Source organism: Melospiza georgiana, chromosome 4, assembly GCF_028018845.1.
Source record: "Melospiza georgiana isolate bMelGeo1 chromosome 4, bMelGeo1.pri, whole genome shotgun sequence".
Classification (NCBI taxonomy): domain Eukaryota; kingdom Metazoa; phylum Chordata; class Aves; order Passeriformes; family Passerellidae; genus Melospiza; species Melospiza georgiana.
Window position 1 is genome coordinate 30,938,440 of NC_080433.1, and position 22,008 is coordinate 30,960,447.

At 46.6% G+C, this 22,008-nt stretch overlaps 2 protein-coding genes across 3 annotated transcripts; one reads left to right on the forward strand and one right to left on the reverse strand.

Moving 5' to 3' along the window:
- Positions 1-434: 434 nt before the first annotated feature.
- ANKRD54 (ankyrin repeat domain 54) lies at positions 435-10,221 on the reverse strand. 2 transcript variants are annotated; one of them, XM_058022646.1, is made up of 8 exons: positions 9,966-10,221; positions 9,612-9,659; positions 5,196-5,294; positions 4,711-4,782; positions 4,258-4,305; positions 4,019-4,143; positions 3,101-3,208; positions 435-2,434 (listed from the first exon to the last, which is right to left on the reverse strand). In XM_058022646.1, exons 1-8 carry the CDS (start codon positions 10,219-10,221, stop codon positions 2,360-2,362), a joined length of 831 nt encoding a protein of 276 aa, XP_057878629.1. In that variant the 3' UTR covers positions 435-2,359. The 2 variants fall into 2 exon arrangements, with proteins under 2 accessions (XP_057878629.1, XP_057878630.1); XM_058022647.1 differs by having other exon boundaries at positions 438-2,434; positions 5,196-5,289; positions 9,966-10,054.
- Positions 10,222-10,536: 315 nt separating this feature from the next.
- On the forward strand, positions 10,537-20,121 carry EIF3L (eukaryotic translation initiation factor 3 subunit L). Its single transcript, XM_058023466.1, has 13 exons — positions 10,537-10,618; positions 10,738-10,786; positions 10,869-11,079; positions 11,671-11,750; positions 12,004-12,065; positions 13,365-13,434; positions 14,099-14,172; positions 15,037-15,208; positions 15,468-15,622; positions 16,394-16,564; positions 17,589-18,086; positions 19,062-19,142; positions 19,880-20,121. Exons 1-13 carry the CDS (start codon positions 10,586-10,588, stop codon positions 19,916-19,918), a joined length of 1,695 nt encoding a protein of 564 aa, XP_057879449.1. The 5' UTR covers positions 10,537-10,585; the 3' UTR covers positions 19,919-20,121.
- Positions 20,122-22,008: the final 1,887 nt, after the last annotated feature.

The following is a 22,008-nucleotide window of genomic DNA, read 5'->3' on the forward strand; positions in this document are numbered from 1 at the left end:
TGAGGAAAGGTTGCAAGAGCTGTCTACTTAGAGACAACATCAGCAACTGAAGTAACTGCAGGGATAAAGAGCATTTTAGCCACGTGCTCTTCAGGCACCTTAATGGTCTCCTCAGCAACAAGGCTGCTGAGGGCAGAAGCGCTGGCAGCTGGGTGTATGTGGATATCAAGGCTGGGCTGTAAAGACGGGAAGAGACAAGGTCAGTAAAGACTGGGCATGAAGGACAGCTGCTCCTCACATAGGGGCCATGCTGGAAGTTCTCTACCCCGCCCAGATGTCCCTCCCCAGCCCCTCATCCTTGCTGTCTCTTCAAAGCACAGCCATTTTATTCAGCATAGGGCAAGACATGACTTCTGCCACTGGGCAAGGCTGCTTTTCCTCTCTGCAAAATATCTCATCTTGCAGCTTGAAGCACCCCTGCTGAGATTCCCTCTCCTCTGTTTGTACGGTTTTACAGCAACTACCTAGATTTTAAATTTGGATTTCTGGGCTGTGGAAGTCAGGATCAGAAAAGGTCAGCCAGCAACCCTGTACTTTGATCTGCAAACAGAATGGTGATTGAACTCAAACAACTTTGTGTTGTCACTTCTGATTTGAGGACCAGGTATGAGAGTAGCGTTTAGCAAGTCCAGTGCTGTGCATGGGGCCTGCAACAGACGTAAAGAAAGAGAAATGGGTCGCTTTGGAAAAGAGAACTTGGCCGAGGAGTCACAAAAGGATGACAGGATTTTATTGAAGTTGAAAATACAAAAAGGTCAGATTGTCTCCCACCCTCTCGGCATCCTTCCCATCCAGCATATCATAATGAATATGCACAGTGACAGCTCCAGCACAGCCATGGGACTGCTGCTCCCAGCTGTGTTCTCCAGCAGCCCACAGATGAACTCATCTAAAAGCCATGCCTATTTCTGGTATCTCAGCTTTGAACAGAAGTCCACTCAGCCTCTTCCTGGACAAGAGGCAGGTATTAGAGAGCATGCTGACCTAAAGATCTCTGAAGAACTCTCCAAACTGTAGTTGCTGCGTATTTAAGGTGAATCTTAATAATAACCTCTTTCAAACCAGTGACTCCCAAGCTGTGGGATAGGTGTGGCTACCAGCACACCATGGTGTGGTACACAGGTGGGAACTCAGATCATTACTGACATGTTCCTATCACCCTGTTGCTGTAGGTGCCCTATCAATGAGATTTCCTGGATCTCTGCTCCACAACAAAGCAACCTAAATCTTCATTGCTAACCACAGTAGGCAGAAGCAAGAGAGCAGCAGGAGCATCTGCCTGCATCCTTCATAGCTGCATCACTTCAGGCTCCCAGCATAAACCATAATTCGTTTCTCACGCTGCACTTAAGGTTCTCCATGACAAGCAAGAGATGCAGAATGGCTGAGCAATGGGTTTGGTGCTGCTGAGGCAGAGGTAAATCCACCTCCATCCTCCTGTCACAACTGGACCTCTTGCCTGAGACTGCCAGTAGCAGGAAATGTTAGTTATGGTGGGGCTTTCTTGCAAGACGTAGGTGTCTGACTAGAACTGCGTTAAGATTGTCACCCTCCCATCCTTATTCTTGCAACAGGGCAGCTCTGACCTGCTAGCTGGGTACTTTTTGGAAGTGTTACACTGTAATATTTTAGCACTAACTTGGCAGCAGACTTAAAAAATGGGTCCAGTGAAAGGTGTTAGTCTAGCCATGAAAAACTTTGTATCCCATTTGCAACCAGATACATTCTCTGCTCTCTGATAGCAGGCTCTGGGGAAGGTGAGGATTAAGCCTCAGTGCATGTTTCTTAAGGCAGAATGTTTGCTCAGCTTCTAGCATGCAGAATTAAATGTGTGTTCTTCTCACAGCACAAAGCCTTGTGCTGTTCAAGGCATTCACTTTCTCCCTCATGCAATTGAGCAGTATGGAGGGGGCAAAAGATGCCTTTTCCAAGCAGGAATGTGCCAAGCTTTTCTGTGATGTTGGCCAGCTGCTGAGTGCACTAGTAAAAGCTGGTAACTGCACATGGCATTGGTCACCACCTACATTGAGCTGATGTACTTAGGAGAAGGCAAAATATCTCTGGAAAGGGTACCCTAGTCATCGCCAGCCCCTAAGGTAAAAAGCAGAGCAGCTCTTTTACCCCAAAGTCACAGCTGCACCATTCTTGTCTGTTGTCTTTGTTGTGCAAAGCCTGCTGCCTTCCTGTGGGGCAGCTGTGGCAGCACCGACAGGAACAGTCTGAGCACCACTGGAGAGTCAGTCTGGGCAGGAATGGCTGCTGGCAACTATGTTTAGTCAATGATCTTAGAAGCAAACTTCAGCTTCCTTTTCTCTCTAAGGCTTCTCCTGCTGCTGCAGGAATATTATTTGGCAGCCCATTACCTGTTGTCCATCTTCTGCATCTGCAGGCTGAGTGACGTGAAGCTGGCCAGGAGGTCTGTAACCTCATCCACCTGACAGAATACAGATGGCCATCAGGGAGGGGAATGCAGCTGTGCAGCCACCCAGCCCCACAGAAGAAACCCCCATGCAGCAGGGACCACCTTTGCACTAGAATTGCCAGTAATGCCCATGCTGAACTTATACTAGGACAGGATGCTTTTGGTGCCAAGAATCATGCAGAAGGGCTACTGTCCTCATCATCAAACAAGCCCTAATCTAAGGCAATAGGAGTTTCTCCCCATTCTTCAAGAGGTGATGCTTGATTTCCATTCTGTATGATTTAGCCAGTCCCTAAAATACCAGCATGTTGCTACATTACCCAAAACTCAAATATGATATCAGGGCTATTTCCTCTAAGCCTGCTTCTAGGGGCCAGTCTTTTGTATGAAAAAAGCCCCAGGCCCTGCAACCCTGTGCAGTTGTGCTGATCCTGGCCTTGAACTGACTGTCCTCAGCCCATCTGATCCTCAGCTTCCCTGCTGCTTGGCACTGTGATGCTTTCTGCATTTTGAATTTTCACCTAAAGGAGTACCATGAGTCATCGTGTAACTTGCCCACTTGCCCCAATGTGAGCAATAACCATGTCTGCAATGCCCCACTGCTCATGCAGTTGCATTCTCCCAAATGCAGGAGCCCCAGTGCAAGGAGGTGAGTGAGAGCAGCTCAATGCTGCCTACCTGCTCCTTCGTGCTAGTCATCTGTAGCCTGGAGCAGAGGTCATCCAGCTGTTCCTTTTGCTCATGCCTCCCCAGACGGTCCAGATATTCCCGCAACATCTGGATAATCTGAAACAAACAGGCATAAGAGGCAAACATCAGAGAGCTGCACCGGGCTGGAGTGTCTCTACAGGAAAAATTAAATTGCCAAGCACACAGCCTTGAAGCTGCAGAACATGACAGAGTACACGACCCCTAGAGACAAACCCAGGCAAAGCAACTACATGGCACTAATGGCAGCATCAGAGTCCAATGAGTCACCAGTCACAGATGGACTAGCTGTGATCCTTCTGCCTGGTTAAGAACAGGGAAGAGATAAGCCCAGCTGAAGCAGCAAAAGGTCTAGCCCTGAAAGCACCAAACTTTTCTTTATGGCTAGTCAGCTCTCCTCACTGTGAGGAGCAGGGACTTCTAATTCCAGCAGGATCTGCTCATGGACAGAGGATAAAAATCCTTGTGTCGATGTGGCTCCTGAAGTAAGGCCCACGCCCCATGCATTTGCAGGCCCAGGAATGCTTTCCTATTCCACGCCTCTACATACTGGAGCAGGATAGATTGCGTTAGGAATACAGAGAATATGTACAGCACAGCTACAGCCTCATCCCTCTCCTGCCACAAGGCCTCTCTTATATCATGGTTGAAGAAAAGACTATGCTTCATACAGCCCAAGAATCCACTCAATGCATCCTTAGCTTACCAGAGCCAAGGGAGGCCCTGGAAAAAATTAAAGTAGAGGCTGGGAAAAAGGAAGGTCTCTGAAAATGGAAGTCAAACTCTTCCCACAGCAGTTAAGAGCGTACAGACAGGCATTTAATAAAGGGGGCAGGAGGCTGCCAGGGGCTGCACCCCATTACCAGAACACGGGGCTGTTTCTTTTACCTGTTTCACTTCAAGGCGTACAGCCTCCAGGCTGTGGGAGAATCCTTCCTGCAGGATATTCAGCTTTGACTTAGCCAGGTGTAGTGGGGTTCTGCCAGCTCGATCCAAGGCATCAACTCTGGCCCCTGCAAGATGCACGAGCAGGGACAGTGAGGTCTGTCACCAGGATTTGGTGTCCCTGGAGAGTTTCAACAGGGCAGGAAGGGAACAGGCTGTAACTGTTATAGAGGAAATGTTACCTCCGCGCAGCAGCGTGGTGATGACAGGAACGTGGTTCGTGCAGGCAGCTGGGGAGGGAAAACACAGGACACACAACTCAGAGGTACAAACAAAAATGAGTTTCTGCTCCAGCAAAGAGCTTGCTGCTTCCCAAAGGGCTTCTCTGCCAGAGGAAAGAGGGACGGCCCAAATGCTAAGGTACCCACCCACTCAAGCCTGAGTACTCTATCTGGAACAGATCTTGCACTCCTTGGGGCTGGCAAAGGGAGGGAAATAAATTTTTTCAAACCTTTTCTTTGACTTTAAATCTTTGTGAGGAGTGAATCTAATGAAATGAAGAGTCCCTCCTAGGTCCTTAAATTCGGGGATGCATTCTGTGAGGCACAGGCAAGAGGAAGGTGGAGAGGAAAGGAACAGTAAGGAGGTTCTCACCTCACTTTTCTGCATGCAAAGCTCATCTGCGTGGCACTTACCCAAGTGTAAGGGAGTATTGCCCAGCCCATCTCTCTGGTTTGGGTCAGCCCCATGGTCCAGAAGCAGTTGGACTAGAAACAAGGAAACAGAGACACATCAGTCCCTTCCCTTTGCCCCACAGGTCCATGTGGCAGCCACCAGGCTGCCCTACAGGTGCTTCTGTTCAGCTCATCAGCTTCCTTACTGAGAAAGGGACAGAGCTTTGCACAGCAATGCAGAAGGACCCAGCACAAGGCCATGCAGTGCCACTGCTCCGGGGCTCCCTGATGCGAAGAACTGGGAGGAAGGACACCCTTCCCTCTGCACCAGTACAGTCCTAGAACTGGGACTGCTCCCCTTCCAAATCCTGAGTCCAGAGTTGGCAACTTTGACACAAAACAAACAGAAAAGAGCAACCTCTAACAGGTACTGAAGAAAAATAAAGAGCACCCTTCAAAATTCCCAGCACAGAGAGGCTGGAAGACAGAACTCGCCCTCCACTCACCAATGTGATCGTTGCCATTGCAGGAGGCAAAGTGCAGGGCTGTCCGGCCCTTGTCGTCCGCAGCACAGGGGTCAGCTCCATCCTCCAGGAGTTGCTGCACTGACAGAACCAAGGAGAAAAAAGCAGGTAAGCTGGAGGGGCACCTGATCAGAGAGGTGATGCTGTCTGCTCTTTTGGGGGTAGAGAAACGCGCTGCCAGCTGCTAAGTCAACTGGACTTGAACCAGTTCCCACCAGTATCCTAGCTCAGCAGAAGCAGCAGAACCTCCACCCTCTGATTCAGCCTTCACCACCTTCCACACGTTGCCATGAAAGATAAGCCAACAGCTCTAACGGCTAAAGATCCACCTAGCCACATTTTCAAGCTCCAAGGACAATCAGCAGCAAATACCTAGAGAAGAATACAAAAGGACAGGAAGGACATGGGGCTAACTCTTGGCTTTAGTCAGCTGCATCTCAGGCACTTCCCAAGCTGGAATTAGCATCCTGTGCTTACTAGTACCCCTCCATGGGATGGAATTAGCATCCTGTGCTTACTACTATCCCTCCAAGGGCTTTCCCTGTGGATTTTCACAGTCATTTTCTGCACCTGTGTAAACTTTTGATGTCAACGTGGAGCCGTGGTCAGAAGTTTCACAGTGTAAGCACAGGTAGTGAGAAAAGCCACTTCTTCACACCTGTTATTATTATTTCAGTGGCCCTTTCCTAACCAATGGTGGCTACAGTTTGGGAACAGGAAGGGGAATGCACCAACCTGCCAAGAGCCAAGCAAAGAGATCAGTAAAGGGTGGAAAGATTAGGGGCATAAAAATAGCACCTACACAACATGTGTTAGGGGCATCTGTAAGCGCTGTTACTTCTGCTGTTTTGAGACCACCCTGATATACTACCTGGTGTGTACAATAGCGCTCATTCCACAGCTGTTAAAAATGCTGACAGGTTCACTACATTTTGAGATATTTAAACAGCATATTCTAGAACAGTCGAGACTGTTTCAGGCCACTGAAAGTCACCATTCATCTCAGCTTCCAGAAAGTGAATTATAGCCACCTTTGAATCTCTTCCTGTACACATCCTACTTCAAGTGGGGTACAGAACTGAAAAGAACACCTAAAAACATGGAAGTGGTGTTAACATGGAATGTTTGATACTTCAGAAGAAAGAATGGGAAACTGACAGTTCCCCAGTGAGAACCATATAGGAACAATTTAGCTACTCTTCCCCTGGACCAAGTAGGAATGACATAACCTCTCCACCCAGTGCCACCACAGGAAACAGCAAAGATGTTTACTTGTGGATGAAAAATAAATTAATCATAGCACACTTCCTCAAATTGCAGAGTAAACAAGAGACAAGAGGACTGTAAACATGGGAACCTGTCTATCAAATCCAATGTGGATTGAAACCAAGACTTCCATAAAACTGCATTCTCTCATCTTCCTGTTGGAAATTATAAATATTTTAAATAATTTTAGTTAGTGATTTTAATTAACTTCTAAATTAATTGCTTTAGTTAATCATAATCTATATATGCAATTATAAAGTGTGTGTGATTCCTAAATTATTCTTAGCCAGTACTTAGCAAAGCTGTCATAACGTACTTTTGTAGGAACACAGCCTGGGGAAACTACCAACTTTAACTTTTGATAAACTGATTCTGATATGCTTCAATGAACAAAACCAGAGAAAGATGTATGGTTGAGGCTGGACATGTGGAATGTAGAATTTATGGACCACAAGGACTTTGCAGAAACCAGAAGATAAAGAAGGGACTAATAAGGACTCAGTGTATGTGTTGGAAAATCCTTACCAGAGGAAAAAGATAATAAAACAACTGAAAATATGGACTAACTAGCATGAGAAGTGACAAGTCAATAACCCACAGAGGACAGTGTACTAATTAATAAGAGAGAATTATGTAATTTATACCAACAAACATTAATTTCTTTGTTTGTTAAAAAGTATAAATAAGTGAAGAAGTTTTATATCTGTGTCTAAGTGGAGGCCAGAATTTGTGAGCCACACAAATCCCTCCTGGCCAACAACAAAGTAACATCTTACACAATAACACTAACAAGAAAGTGTTAGAGGGGTTTATTTACTCCCACAATTTTGAAGGATTTGGTACAATTTTGAACAATTTGCTGGTGACCTAGGTGAGACAACACATTTGATGTTCCACAGACTTACAGGAACAAGGACTTTGGTGCACACTGACAGACTTTTTTCAGGGAAATTTTTCAATCATCTGGTCCAAGTGAGTTCAAGGCAAAAAGCCCTGGGACTTTATTAAGACATTACTGAAGGTTTTAAAAGGTATACTTAATCATAAGCTTGCACTCTCTAACATATTAAGAGTTAAGAAAGTGATGACATAATTGCTATTTCCTATTAAAAGTTAGTGTAAAACTCTGTAAGTGAATATTAATTGGAATTGTGTTTGAGTCACACTGGAAAACTGTATTTGTAAAACTATATAAGTGACTACCAAAAGGTGTGGTTTGAGTCTTCACCCTCTGCTTTGCCCACAAATTAGTCAGACAGTGCTGCTTGCACAAAGAGCCACGCTGTGGAAGGGCTTTGCCCAGATATTGCTGTGCTTATTGAAGCCTATGGTATCTGTTAGTGCTGGAAAATGCTAGTGTGTGGTAATGTGAGTGTGTCATAAGTATAAACTGAGTTTGTATGAAAATTCGTTGGCTGTAAGAGTGTTGAAGCCATTGTATGTGGATTTTAGGGTATTTGGTGAGTACTAAGTGTTTGGGAAATGTAAATTGTCAAAGCAAGGATCGTTTGCTCAGAGCTCTCTGCTGGCGCTCCAGTGACCGGAATTGCATTGGTGTGCACAGAGCGCTCTCTCGTGTCCGTTTTAGTCATTGCTGGAATCCCTATTTACTGCGGGCTTCCCTTCTCCTTCTCGAGCCCAGGAAGACGGGAATACCCAAATGTTTGCCTTTAGGTTGTACTTTGCAGCACTGGAAAGAATTTAAAAGCAATTCTTTAACTTGGACACAGGTAATAGAATATTGTATTATTTGGTGGCTAGATTATCTATTAGATAATAAAGAAAAATGGCCAGTTCATGGTATTTTACACCAAAATGGTATTTTAGAGTTGATGTTATGTTGCCAAAAGAAAGAGAAATGGAATGACATACCACACATAGTACTTCAAGCAGTGATGAGACAAGCAGCCAAAGATAAACACAGAGAAACACACTGGAGAGCAGAAGCTATTAGAGATAACTTAAAACATCAAGTAATTAGTGTGAAAACACCAAGAATCTAAAGTGTAGTCAGCAAGTGTAAAATATGTTTGCAACACAATCCATGGCCCTACAGAAGACATCTTTGAGGGACTGCAAAAAGAGGAAACTGTCTTGAGTTTGCAGGCAAACAGATTTTTCTGAGTTACCTCGACAAGAGGGATACTGATCCCTATTGGCTTTAGCTGACACATTTTTTGGATAGCTGCTTGCACCAACAAAGCAAGAGAAGTTATCAAGGTATTGTTAAAAGAGATAATACCCCAATTTGGAATGAATGATCTATGATATCTTATTACAAAACACAAATAAAATTTTTCTATTTTAATGGCTTAAGTTTTGCTAGATGCTCAATGATTTAAGTGGAAGTAATCTTAAAGGAAAATTAAGATCACTTCCAAAGGGGGGAATTGCCAGAAATGTCAGAACTTTTTAGTAATTTTAGTTAATGGTTTTAATTACCTTTTAAGCTGATTTTTTATTCCTAATCAATAAATATTTATTAATTATAAATACCGTGTTATTCTTCTATTACTCTTAGCCAGCACCTAGCAAAGTTGTCATTAAGTTATTTTTGTAGGAACACAGATTGCAAAAACTACTAAAACTTTAAAGTTTTGATAAACTAACTCTGATATGCTTCAATTACCAAAGCCTGAGAGAGAAAGATGTAGTGTTGAGGCTGGACATCAGGAAAGCAGAATTTATGGACCATAAGGGAATTTTGCAGAAACCAGAAGAGTCCAGCTCTGGCCCTGGTTCTAATCTACTGGGTCAGGCTGCCTCATTATACAGGGTATGGCTTAATTAATTGTAACTTTTCCACCTAAATCAAAACATATCTCTTGCTGCTAACAAGAGGGCAAAAGAACATACCAAAACAGCTGGGACAGTGCAGTGCTGCTTTAGCTCCAAGCAGATGGAAAACTAACACTATGAACCAGGCGCAGTGAAAAAGTGAACACAATAACCAGCCCCACTCTGCTCAGAGAACAAAAGCTGGGCTTTAAAAAACCATTTTCTAGATCTGAAGCATCTAAAGCATCCTGTCCACAAACCATCTGCACTCACTTCCTCCTCTCCAAAAGTAAGAGCCCTAGAGACACTGTCATTCCAAGAAGAGGTCCCAAGTGGGGCTGACAGAAGCCTTACCTGTGTCCAAATCATTGCTATTGGCAGCTTCACGCAGCCTTTTCAGAGCTACGGAGGAAAGAAAGCAATTACTGGAAAGCACCGAGGAAAAAGGCACGTTTCCCTACTGAAACATTCCATCCCGGAGCACAAGTGCGGGGCCAAATCCCGCTGCTACCGGCTCCGGAGAACGGGAAGCAGATCAAGGCTCCAGGTAAGGATGGTTCTCCCCGTCTCCTCCCGAAGCCGCCCGCTCCTGACGGGCACCCTCCCCTGGCAGCGCCGGGGGCTCCCCAGCCGCGCACCGAATAGAGCCCGCCTCCCTCCCGCAACCCGTGCGGAGCCGGCCGCAGCAGGGGCCGTTCCGCCGCTCACCGTGCGCCTCCTTGCCCGTGGGCCCCAGCCGGCGGTGCAGGCGGGCGGCCCTGCGCAGGCGGCGGGCCGGGATCTTGCCCGCGGGCTCCTCCCGCTGCCACAGGACGTGCAGGTAACCGAGAGGTGCGCCCGGTCCCAGTGGCGGCAGCGCGATGCGCGGCTGTGGCTCCGACTCCGGCCCCGGCTCTGACTCCGGTCCCGGTCCCGGTTCGGGCCCCGCGCCAGGCGCCCCGTCAGCCCCATCGCCGCCCTCCATCCCGTCACGGCCCGGGCCGCGGAGAGAGGCGGGGCGTCGCCATAGCAACGGGGCGGGCCGCGTCCTCTCGGCCAATGAAAGGCGACACAACCCGTGCATGCAGCCAATGGGGAGGAAGCGGATAGGAGGGAGGCGGGGCGGGAAGTGGAGGCTGTGGGCAGGAGAGCCTGACGGGCAGTTGTTTTCTCCAATCAAAAAGAGAAGGAGGCCACGGCCGGCCCGTGGCTGCTGAGCAGGCTGAAGACAGGCAGTTGCTTTAGCCAATAGAAAGGCTCATCCGCCTCCCCGCCCGCCCCGCCCCTGTGCCCGCGCCGCGCCAGTCCCGCGTTTCCGGCCGGAGCCCTTTCCGTGCCGCGCCGCCGCCATGGCCTACCCGGGGGAGGACTACGACAACGAGGTGCGGCCGGGGCGCCGGGGCCGCGGGGGTCGGGTCTGGGTCTGGGTCTGGGTCCGGGTCCGGGTCCGGGTCCGGGTCCGGGCTGTTCGCGGGGACTCACTGCCGCCCTCTCCCCACAGGCTGCCTACGACCCCTACGCGTACTCCAACGACTATGATATGCACACGGGTGAGTGTGAGGGCCCCGGGCCCGCCGGGTCTGTGGGGCCGGGCCGTGCGGCCGCTGCCTCACTGCTCCTTCTTCTCCGCAGGAGACCCCAAGCAGGACCTGGCCTACGAACGCCAGTACGAACAGCAGACCTACCAGGTGATCCCCGAAGTAATCAAAAACTTCATCCAGTATTTTCACAAGACGGTGTCAGATCTCATTGACCAAAAGGTGTACGAGCTCCAGGCCAGCCGTGTTTCCAGTGATGTTATTGACCAGAAGGTGTACGAGATCCAGGACATTTACGAGAACAGGTACAATACTGTTTTTCAGCAGATGGAAATCACTATTTTAACTGTGATGCTGTTAAAAGGAAGGGCTCACTACCTCTGCTGTTCCAGACTTGGGCTTTCTCTCAAACAGGTTTGGTTTGGTTACTGTGGGAAAAAACTCCTAGGTATTTCCAGCCCATGAGGCTAATGTGAGCATACAGGAGTTGTGGTTTGTCTGAAGGGAGATGCCAGCCCTGGCCTAACAGGAAGGGAGGCTGCAGAGAGGGCTCTCAGTGGTGCTAGTCAGGCAGTTTGCAGAAAGCCGTCAGGTGTAGCTTTTGCGTCTCTTCCCAACAGCTACTTCCATTCCTGCTTACAGCTGTGTCAGCTTGACATGAAGGGGATGTGGAAGTAACATACATGTCTGTTTTGTGCCTGGGAGATAAATTGAAGTCTCACTGCTTAGTTTGTGATTCTCATCATTTGCTTCAACATTGGACTTACTATCAGGGGTATGTCGTGCCCTCAGCTTTCACCAAGTCCAAGGCCTCTCTCTGTTGTCATCTCTGACTCCAGCACTGTCATGCTGAGTGAGACGTGACTTTTCATACCACATGTGTGTCTGTTTTTCAGCTGGACAAAACTGACAGAAAGGTTTTTTAAGAACACTCCATGGCCAGAGGCTGAGGCCATTGCTCCTCAGGTTGGAAATGGTGAGTCTTCCACTTTCCTTTGGGTTCTCAGGGAGAGAAGGAACTGAATCCCTCCTGATCCTGAGTTAGCAGGTGCACTGAGTTGTTGCTGCCTGAGTCAGTCACCTTTGTTCACTCTGGCAGCTCCTTCAGCAGATGCCTGGCAAGAAGTCAGACTTGAGCAAAGTGTCTTTTTGTGCCTCCTTTCATTGTTGTGGCAGGAGGCTCTCAGGCCTTGTGGCTTGCTAATGTGCTCCTCTGTGGTCTTTTCCAGATGCAGTTTTCCTGATCCTATACAAGGAGCTGTACTACAGGCACATCTATGCCAAAGTCAGCGTGAGTGTTGGCCCTGTGTCTTCTTGTGGGTTTTGTGCTGCCTTCTCTGTGCCAGCAAACTTGACAAGTCTTGCTGCCACTGCAGTATCAGTGGTCCCCTAATCTTTGCAAGGCAAAATTGCATGGGTTCATGAGCTCTAAGTCACATTGATTTTCAGGAAATTCTTGCTTTTGTTAATTAAAATTATTGCTTTTGTTAGTTTAGTAAGGATTCGCTGATTGCTGAAAAGCAAGAAATACTTGACTGTCTATTTGAGGCTCATTAGCTGTCCAAGCTTGGTGGTGATGAGTGTACAGGTTTCTCTGGTAGCTCAGATGAATCAGGAGACTGGATCTGAGCGTTCAGGAGGCTCTTTATTGCTAACAGCAAATGTGATGGTTAGTGAGTAAGGGAAGAAGGGTGTGTTGGAAGGTAACTGAATTTTCCTTTTTATTGCCTATGTGTGGTTCTTTGTGGCTCCTCTTCAGATGAGCAGGCAGTGAGAAGGGGTGTCACAAGAGGAAGGTACATTACTTGCCATGAAAAACCTCACATGGAATCAGAGTGCCTTGTGAAAAGGGAAATGTGGATACCATAAAGGATGGAGAAGAAGGAAATGAAAGGAATAATGCTCTGTGAAACAAAACAAACTTTGCTTTTTTAAAGCCTATTTTTAAGACTCTAATCAGTGAGAAAGTTGTAGTATTTGGTTCTCAAAGAAAAAAGTCTCAATAGATGCATGATTTATGGGTAAATAAGTAATACCTGCAGTTTTACTGTGGACCAGGGGGTGGAGAAATGGACACTGTTAAAAGGCTGCTATGTTAGCCCAAGCCAGGCTTCAACAGGAGAAACTGGTTTCTCAGGCTGTGCTGTTCGTGGTTCTCAGACTCAGTGTCTCCAGCTGAAACAAGAACCAGTAGGTCAAGTGCTTAGAAATGATGTCCAGAAACAGAATTGTTGATCTATTAGGAATTCTCATGAGCACAGAAGGAAGGAAAGCTGGTGAAGGTAATGGGAAGCTCTTGAATCTGAACAGTAGAGGGGAACAGGGAAGGTTAAATGCAGAATATTCACAGGAGGTTTGACATCCTGGGAGAAGCTGTCTGCATAGGAAAAGTCATCTCTGTTTTGTGGGACAACAGAGCTACAATTTCTGGTTTTCTGGGCGATGTTGGTGGGTGTGCTGGTTGAATACTGCCTCTAGCACTCCTGAGCTAGATCCTCTACTACTGTGACTGTCCTTCTTATGCTGTTGCCCATGAACTCCCTCCTGGCTTGCTTGAGTTGAAGCAGACTCTGCTGACTTCTCTTTGCAGGGGGGGCCCACACTGGAGCAGAGATTTGAGTCCTATTACAATTACTGCAATCTCTTCAACTACATCCTCAGTGAGTTGCTGCAATTAATTTCTGGTTTGTGACTTTTGGAGAGAAAGATCAGCTGGAGAGGGAAGAGCTGAAGAAAGGGTCAGAAGAACTGCAACATGTTTGTTTATAAATAATAGAGGGAAAGATAGTCTGTAAGCTCTCTGCATGTTTGTTGAATGAAGAGCAATTTACATCCATGGATTTAAAATCACAAAAAGCAGAAATAGTTTACAGTGCTTTCTGAAATACTGTAAAGAATAAAACTTACTTAGCTTTCTGTCTTGCTGAGAACTGCTTCACCTATCTTTATTAAAAAGTAAAATGAAACAGTAAGCTAAAGAAAACCTGCAGTGTTTCATGACTTTTAACTGTTGTTCACTCCCCTTGGAGCAAATGTTAATGTTTGTGACTCCCTGCCAAGCCTCACGTGGAAAATGGATCAGTTAGGATAAACCCCTGCAGTCTCTGTGCAGCTTCTGAGAGCTGATGCTGCTGAGCAGTCACACTCCAGAGATTAACCCTGTGCATGTTCATAGTTTTTGAAAGTGAAGGCACTTGAGGTAGTCAAAGCTGCATCTCAGCCCTGCTGAAAGCTTCATTCATCTGCTGCTCCATCTCCCATTTCAGGGAAATTCTGTGTTCTTTAATTTAAAGGGTATTAACCCTCTCATCTGTTCTCCTGCAGATGCTGATGGCCCCGCTCCTCTGGAACTGCCCAACCAGTGGCTCTGGGATATCATTGATGAGTTCATATACCAGGTATGTGATTATAAAACTGGGCCATTTTGAGGTGGCCTTGCCCTTATTAGTTGTAGAAATTTTCCATCCCTTCCTTTGCTGTGATTTCCATAGCAAGGGTACCATTGCAGGTTGAAAATCTTTGGTAATCACTGTTACTCTTTTGTTACCAGGTGGATGAAATAGTTGTAAACGTACAGATTTTTAAGTTACAGGGTGCTCTTTAGGGAATCCTGAACTTTTGGGCCTATTTCTCTTTCAGAACAAAATTTCTGTCTTTCTTAGTCAGTAGGGCCTTTATGTGTGCACTGAGAGATTGATGACCTGATTTGGAGTAATTGTCTGAGATCTTGACATTAAGAAATATTTTTCCACTTACTGTTCTGAGTGCAGCAGTACAGATCTCAAATGCTATTGGTTTTTCTCTTCAGAGAATATATTCTCTTCTCTGTAACTTTTTATTATAGAGCTGCCTGGAATTCCTCAAGTGTTGTCTGGTCAATCTTGAGAACAAAAAGGACGTGTGCATATAAGGGGAAAAGATGCGTGTATGCAAACGCGTCCTATAACTCGGTCATTCTTCTTTCTACCAGACAGCAAATTTGTGTTTAGTTGCCTTTCCTAATTGCTTAGGAGATCCTTTTCTGCTTCAGTCTGTCTCCTGGCCTTTACCCTCTGTGCTGTATAATTCTTTTAGGTGCTTTAAAGGTGGTATAATGTGCCATTTTGATTTCCATGTGATCTCATGTGAAACTTTTTTTTTTTTTCCATGCAGCTTGTAGTTTCTTGTAATGCATTTGTGTTGTGCAAATTGTAAGCTTACTGCACTTACCTGAGCATCTCTAGACAAGCTGCTCATCACTGAATCTCTGCTTTTTCCTGTAGTTCCAGTCTTTCAGCCAGTACCGCTGTAAAACAGCCAAGAAGTCTGAAGAGGAAATTGATTTCCTTCGTTCCAACCCCAAGATCTGGAACGTCCACAGTGTCCTTAATGTGCTGCACTCTCTGGTTGACAAATCCAACATTAACCGACAGCTGGAGGTCTATACAAGTGGAGGTGAGCTTTGGGAGGTGCCAAACAGCACTGGTGTCTGTGCTGCCTTACTTTGATTTGACCCAAGCTGCTTAACTTTGTTTGGGAGCTGGATCAAACCCATAATCAGTGGATGGATTGGCTGAGAACCGGTTCTGTTGGCCTTAGGTGAGAAGTAGCAGTGATTACATTTCAGGCCTTGCTCCCTTTGTTTTGAGCAGAAAATGTTGAAAGGGAAGCTTGCTTCCTTGGAGGATGGCATTGTGGTTCCTTTTTTCCCTAGGTGACCCTGAAAGTGTGGCTGGTGAATATGGGCGCCACTCCCTGTACAAGATGCTGGGCTACTTCAGCCTGGTTGGGCTGCTGCGTCTGCACTCTCTGCTGGGAGATTACTACCAAGCCATTAAGGTGCTGGAGAACATTGAGCTCAACAAGAAGGTAATACAACATGTTTTAACTCTTCTTTTACAGTCTTCCAAATGCCTCTGTTGAAGCATGCTGGTGAAAAATTGCTGTACTGAATCTTCCAGCCGAGGAACTGTTTGTATCTGCTGTAGTTGTCAGGAGTTTGGGGCTGGGCAGAGCTAGAGATTTGGCATTACATCAAGCCATATGATAATGCCTGATGCTCTTGCAGCACAATTGCCCAGTTTTTTAGGAGGTTTGCTGTGTTGTGCAATGCAGTGTTGCTACAGAGAATACTGCTGGAACTACAAGTGGTAGTGTAGTGGTAACTACCTGAACACACCATTCTTACTTTTGCCAGTGACTCTTGTATTTTTGACTTCTGTTCTCACTGTGCCTGCTCCCACCTGGGCTGTTTTTGCCTTAGAATTGAATGCTGCTTGTGGCTAAGAAAAGTTCAGCTGCAATGGGTTTGGGCCAAGGCTTGGCACAGATCTACATATGTGCTGTCTGGCACAGGATGTGGAGTGAAACAGGGGGAAAGGGAACTGAGCAGAGCAATGTTAGGCACAAAGCAAGAGTCCTGTCCTTGCAGGAAGCTGAAACTGGAAAACATAGGAAATGAGATGATCTAATAAAACAGTGAGGAAGCTGCTGCACGGATGGGTGAGAGGTGAAGTAAACTGAATTAACCCTTTCTTTTCTGTATTTGGGATGGGATTGAAAGCAGAGGTGGCTGAATTGTGGCTAACAAGCAGTGTGGATTGCTTCCCCTAACATAGCATGTTACTTCTTCCTTCTCAGAGCATGTACTCCCGGGTGCCTGAGTGCCAGGTGACCACCTATTACTATGTGGGCTTCGCTTACCTCATGATGCGGCGTTACCAGGATGCCATCCGTGTCTTTGCCAACATCCTCCTCTACATCCAGAGGACAAAGAGCATGTTTCAGAGGACAACCTACAAGTATGAGATGGTAAGAGATAGAATAGACTACACTTCCCCAAAGAAAAAACCACTAGACCACTAGAAGGAGGGTCTTCTTTCCCGTCCCTCCTCTATCACCTGGTAGCTTGTGTCTAACAGTTCAGCTTTATTATCCTAGACTTTGCTGGTGGTGATGACTGGGGATCCTCTAAACTCCTTTGCCATGGGTGACAATATTTTCTCTTAGCTATGTTACTGGTTACTTTGGGTGTTCCCCATACTGTTGTCCCAGGTCCATCTGCACTCTAGCTCTAGGCAGCATTGTTAATGAGTATGAGCTGCTGATGATACTCTTGTCAATGCTTCCTTCTTCAGACTTAGTTGTGTTTCTAGTCCAGTGCTGCACTTCAGGTTGCTGCCATTGTCAGATGAATTTCCATTATCTGATAGTCGTAAAGATTTGGCTGTAGCAAAGCTCCTTTCTCTTTTTACTTAAGCTGTCTTATCTCCTGATTTTGGTGGCTGTTTTACCTGCGGTCTCCTTTTTATCCTTATGATTAATTCCTAACTCTTTGTTTAGCCAAACCCGCCAGTCTTAATTCCACGACACTTCAAAAAGTTGGTTATGTCTGTTTCAGCCACACAGCTGTCCATTTCATCCCATACTCATATAAATCTTCTTTCTCAGTCTTTTCTTCACTGACCTCCCTGACAACTGTCCCTTGCCAAAAGATGGTTGTTAAACTATCTGCCTTCCCTTCTCTGCATGTTCTTGTACCAAAACAGTCAAATGCACTTCTGGCCTTCTGGGTTCTCCATGGCTCTGGATGCATTTACTCTGCACCTTCCTCTTGCCCACCCTCTCTTTTATTTCTAAGAGCTTTGGTGTGTGGTTCATCCATTTGCTTTGCCCAGAGGCACTGCTTCTTTGTGCTGTCCCCCTTGAGCATTAGGACGACCAGTGCTTTGCGTAAAGGATCTTCCTCTGCAAAGTGCAGCTGCCAGCTCCCTTGGGCACCCTAAAGCCTGAGCACGCCGTGGTGCTGACAGGGTGTCCCTCCTGTCTGTGTCAGATCAACAAGCAGAACGAGCAGATGCACGCGCTGCTGGCCATCGCGCTCACCATGTACCCCATGCGCATCGACGAGAGCATCCACCTGCAGCTGCGCGAGAAGTACGGGGACAAGATGCTGCGCATGCAGAAGGGCGACGCCCAGGTCTACGAGGAGCTCTTCAGTTACGCTTGCCCCAAGTTCCTCTCCCCTGTGGTGCCCAATTATGACAACGTGCACCCCAACTACCACAAGGAGCCCTTCCTGCAGCAGCTCAAGGTCTTCGCTGATGAAGTTCAGCAGCAGGCCCAGCTCTCAACCATCCGTAGCTTCCTCAAGCTCTACACCACCATGCCTGTGGCGAAGCTGGCCGGCTTCTTAGACCTCACAGAGCAGGAGTTCCGTATCCAGCTGCTCGTCTTCAAGCACAAGATGAAGAACCTGGTATGGACCAGTGGCATATCTGCCCTGGATGGAGAGTTCCAGTCTGCCTCTGAGGTTGACTTCTATATTGACAAGGTTGGTATCTGCCACTTACTGCCTGTGAAATTCTTTCACCCAGGAAATTTTGGAATTGGCAGCACCTAGTTTTGTTCCATTCTGTGGGAGATATTCCTTCTTCCTTTGCCATTTATAGAGCTTGCCTGCCCACAATGAAGTTCTAGCCCCGCATGAAAAGAGTGTCAGTGGAAGAAGAGTGATGGAATATCACAGGCAGCTTTATCAGTCAACATACCTAGAAAACAAACACTTTCCCAGGACAGAGAGAGCTGCTTGTCAGTGTTCTGGGAGGTGATAATTGAGTGACAGATAGTGCTGCTATTTGTGTCTCCGGTGGGATTGTCCTTCTGGTGTCCCCCACATCCCTCCTTTGTTTGACAAAGCAGAGATGTTGCTTGGTCATCTTACAGGTCTGCTTTGTACTGGAACAGCATTTAGTTGTGGCTGCTCTAGGACGAATCTAAACACAAGGTGTGGAGCTGTCACCATCTGCCCTGGAGCTCCAGCAGCAGGAGGCATAGCAAGGAGTCTTGTAGGACTGTAGTCAAAGAAGACAGGAGTAACCATTAGGTTTCTTGCTAGGAAGGAGATCAGGTTACTCTGTGTTCTTGGTCCTTGTAGCAGACCTCTTCTTGCAAGGTCTCATGCCATGTCTCAGCCGAGCTGTCGTGGGCATATAGCATGACTGAAAAGAGGGAAGCATGAACTGGGGTTGGAACTGTCAAACTGCTGCCAGGAAGACAAAACCAGTGTGTAAGAATGTGGGAAGCAAATACAACGTGAATGGGGGACCCATGCCAGACAAAGGTATGAGGGAAGGCAGCCCAAGGAGAGCTGGATGTGTGCTGTGGGACTAGCACAGGTCAGGTATGTGTGGTGCTGAACCATGGCTGGGATGAAGCCCCTTAGGTTGATCTTTATGTTTGGCAGTTCTTGCTCTCTCCCTGCTGGTAGCATGGTCCTTTTCCTAATCTCATCCTGTTCTCTTCCCAGGACATGATCCATATTGCAGACACAAAGGTCGCCCGACGCTACGGGGACTTCTTCATCCGCCAGATCCACAAGTTTGAGGAGGTGAGGCCTGGGCAGGAGAGCTGTGTGGCTCTGTAGGAAACATGGGGCAGTCACTGGGCTGTGCAGGCCCTCGAGGGTCCACACTTGTGTGAGACAGCTGTGTAATTCCATGCTGCACTTAGCCCTGGCTCTGCAAGGCACTAGGCAAAGGCAGGTGTTCCAAGCAGCAGCTGCTGGCCTTTGAGGAATGGTATGTTTTTGTAAGAAGTACTCAGTTGAGCCACAGTGGAAAAGGAGGAGAGTTTTACTATTCAGGAATGCTGAATTCCATTGTCTCTAGGTAAATGTGTCCCTGTCAGTAACACAACCAAAATCATATCTCTAACTTCATAACTATAGCTCTAGAAAATGGCCTCAGAGATTTCTGGAGCATAGATGGCTTCAGCGCTGAGCTTGGCCAAGAGCTGACATTCTGTCTCCACTCTCCCAGGGGAGGTTGTTCTGCACTGGAAACTCAGAGGGCAAAATTCTGAGGTTTGGGGACTTAATAGAGGGTTGTGATACTGCTGCTACAAGTTTGCATCCTCTCTTCTCCCCACATCTTCCTCTGCTAGCTTGGAAAGGAGAGAGTTCTACTCATTCCCCTTTTGCTTGACATACTGTGAGAGCTCGAGAGCTCTCTTGTCAGAGAGTTGGAGAGGAAGGAGTTAAGAGCCTTGGATAAGGTCTGCTGAGGGGAGCAGCAATGTGTATCAATCACTGTGTATTTTTCTGACCTTTGCTTTCTCTAATTCCAGCTGAACCGAACATTGAAGAAGATGGGCCAGAGACCCTAATGTGGATGCACTGCAGGCCTGGGCAGAGAAGTGGGTGGGAGAGATTATTCTCTGTGTTGAGGGAGGGGAGCTCAGAGTTCTGGCATTTCTGGAATCTCCTGTGGCTCAGAAGGTATTTTATATTTAAATATGCAGACTTGTTTGGCTCAAACTATCCTACAAAGGACAAGGCATCTAATAAATTAGTGGAATTTTCCTGATAAGCATTTGTACTCATTTATTTTTCCTCTGTATCAGAATATAACTGCATCTAGAGACATGGGCAGCTGCTCTTGGCTTGGTGCTCTTGTTGGTCCATGTTGCAGGTAACAACAGGGAGCAGATCTGTTTAGGTGCTCTGTACGTTCACCCTGCACAGCAAATGGGAAAGGCTGCAGAACTGATTGACAGGAAAAAATTGTTCTACAGTGTCTTCACAGGATTTTGGAAAGAGATGTAAACTAATGCTGTTCCTTTAGCTTTCACCCCATACAGTGAATAGACCTGAGTTGCAGTTACATTCTTAGAAGGTTACTTTTTGGCCTTTCCTCCCCTCTATTTTATTTTAGTTGCTATGGAGTAGAAATGCTCCAAAGTGAATTGTCATGTTTTTAAAGGAGAGGGGAGAATTTTTGTAAACATTGAACCAATATTAACTAATTAATAACTAATTAACTATCTGATGAAATGTCCTTGCTGGAGGATGTGTTTTATTTCAGCAGAAGTAATGCCTGAAACCTGGCCCTTAATTTAATTGAGTTCAGTTTCTCTGGAAAACTCCCTAAGGGCCTTCAATTTATTAAAACCCTTTAAATGCAAATTTTCCCTGCTCTCCAGCTGCAAATTTGTAGTGCCTTGAAAAATGGGGAAAAATGTTGAAAACAAGTCACGTAAAAGGGAATCAAGGACCTGCAAGTATTGGGTAAGAGAATGCAAAAAATGAATCACATCCCTCCCCAGCCTCTCTCCTTTTGCCATCTTTAAATAGTTTGGTGTTTGAGTGGTAGAAACAGGTGCAAGAGGAAAACCTGCATGTGTAATAGAAAGCTACACAAAGTGTGTTTCAGATACACCATGTGCCTCTTTGTACCTCTCTCTCTCATTCCTTTCCAGAGAGGTGTCCTAGCTGTCCAGTTTGGCTCTATGTGTGATTCTGTTTAAACAAAGGGAATAATTAGCCTTTGTTGGATTATATTCTGTGTTTGAATGAGGTTCAGGTTTCCAGTGTCCTAGATACTGCTCAAAAGTAAACTCTGTTTCCCATCACAAAGTAACTCAGGCAGTACAGGCAGCACAGTGAGATTAAAAGAGCAATTCCTGTTGGCTGCCTAGCTGCTGGCGTTGGTGTTATGGATGCTAAGAGCTCACTGTCTCCAGTTCTGGAGGGTTTGAGGCAGCCATATCATTAAGAAATTAAAGGATTGAGATGCCACTGCATTGCAGCAGCCCATGGGGAGCCTTGTTCATAACAAGCAGAATCTGCTCCTTTTTGATTTTAGGGCTGGCACTTTTCCTTCTGCGTATTTGCTAACAGCAGTACAGTAAGCATATCCGTCAACAGCAACTGCCCTACTTTCTTTCTATCCAAAGCCCAAATCTTTCCCAGGAAGTGCTCAGGTGGATGTGATACACAACATGGGAACCCTGGCAGGTATCTCCATGATCAGTTCTAGTTCATAGCATAGCAAAAAAGTCCAGCGTGTTGCTGGTATTTTAATATCTGCTTGGCATGTCAGAATTACAGATTTTTTAATGCATATCTGTATCATCTGAAACACTCCAGTGGTTACAGGCTGTTCTCAGGTCTGTGAATATGCTGCTGCTTTGTTTCCATCTGCCAGAGCAGTTTCCAGAGGGTGCACAGAGCCCATGCACTGATGTCCCTGGCTCGCCTCCTCTGCGGGACTGCCGAAGGTTAACTGAGCAGGACTGGCACTTGGTGGAACGAAGCCAGGAGGAGCTTGCAGCTCTCGCTGGGTGGAAAGATGGGCTCAGTGAGCTGCGGTGCCTGGCACTGCTGGAGGCTGGAGGAATGCAGGGTGTTCAGCAGCATCAACACAGCTCCACTGGTGCTGGGAAGGCATTCCAGAGGGAGGTGGGGGTGGCTTGAG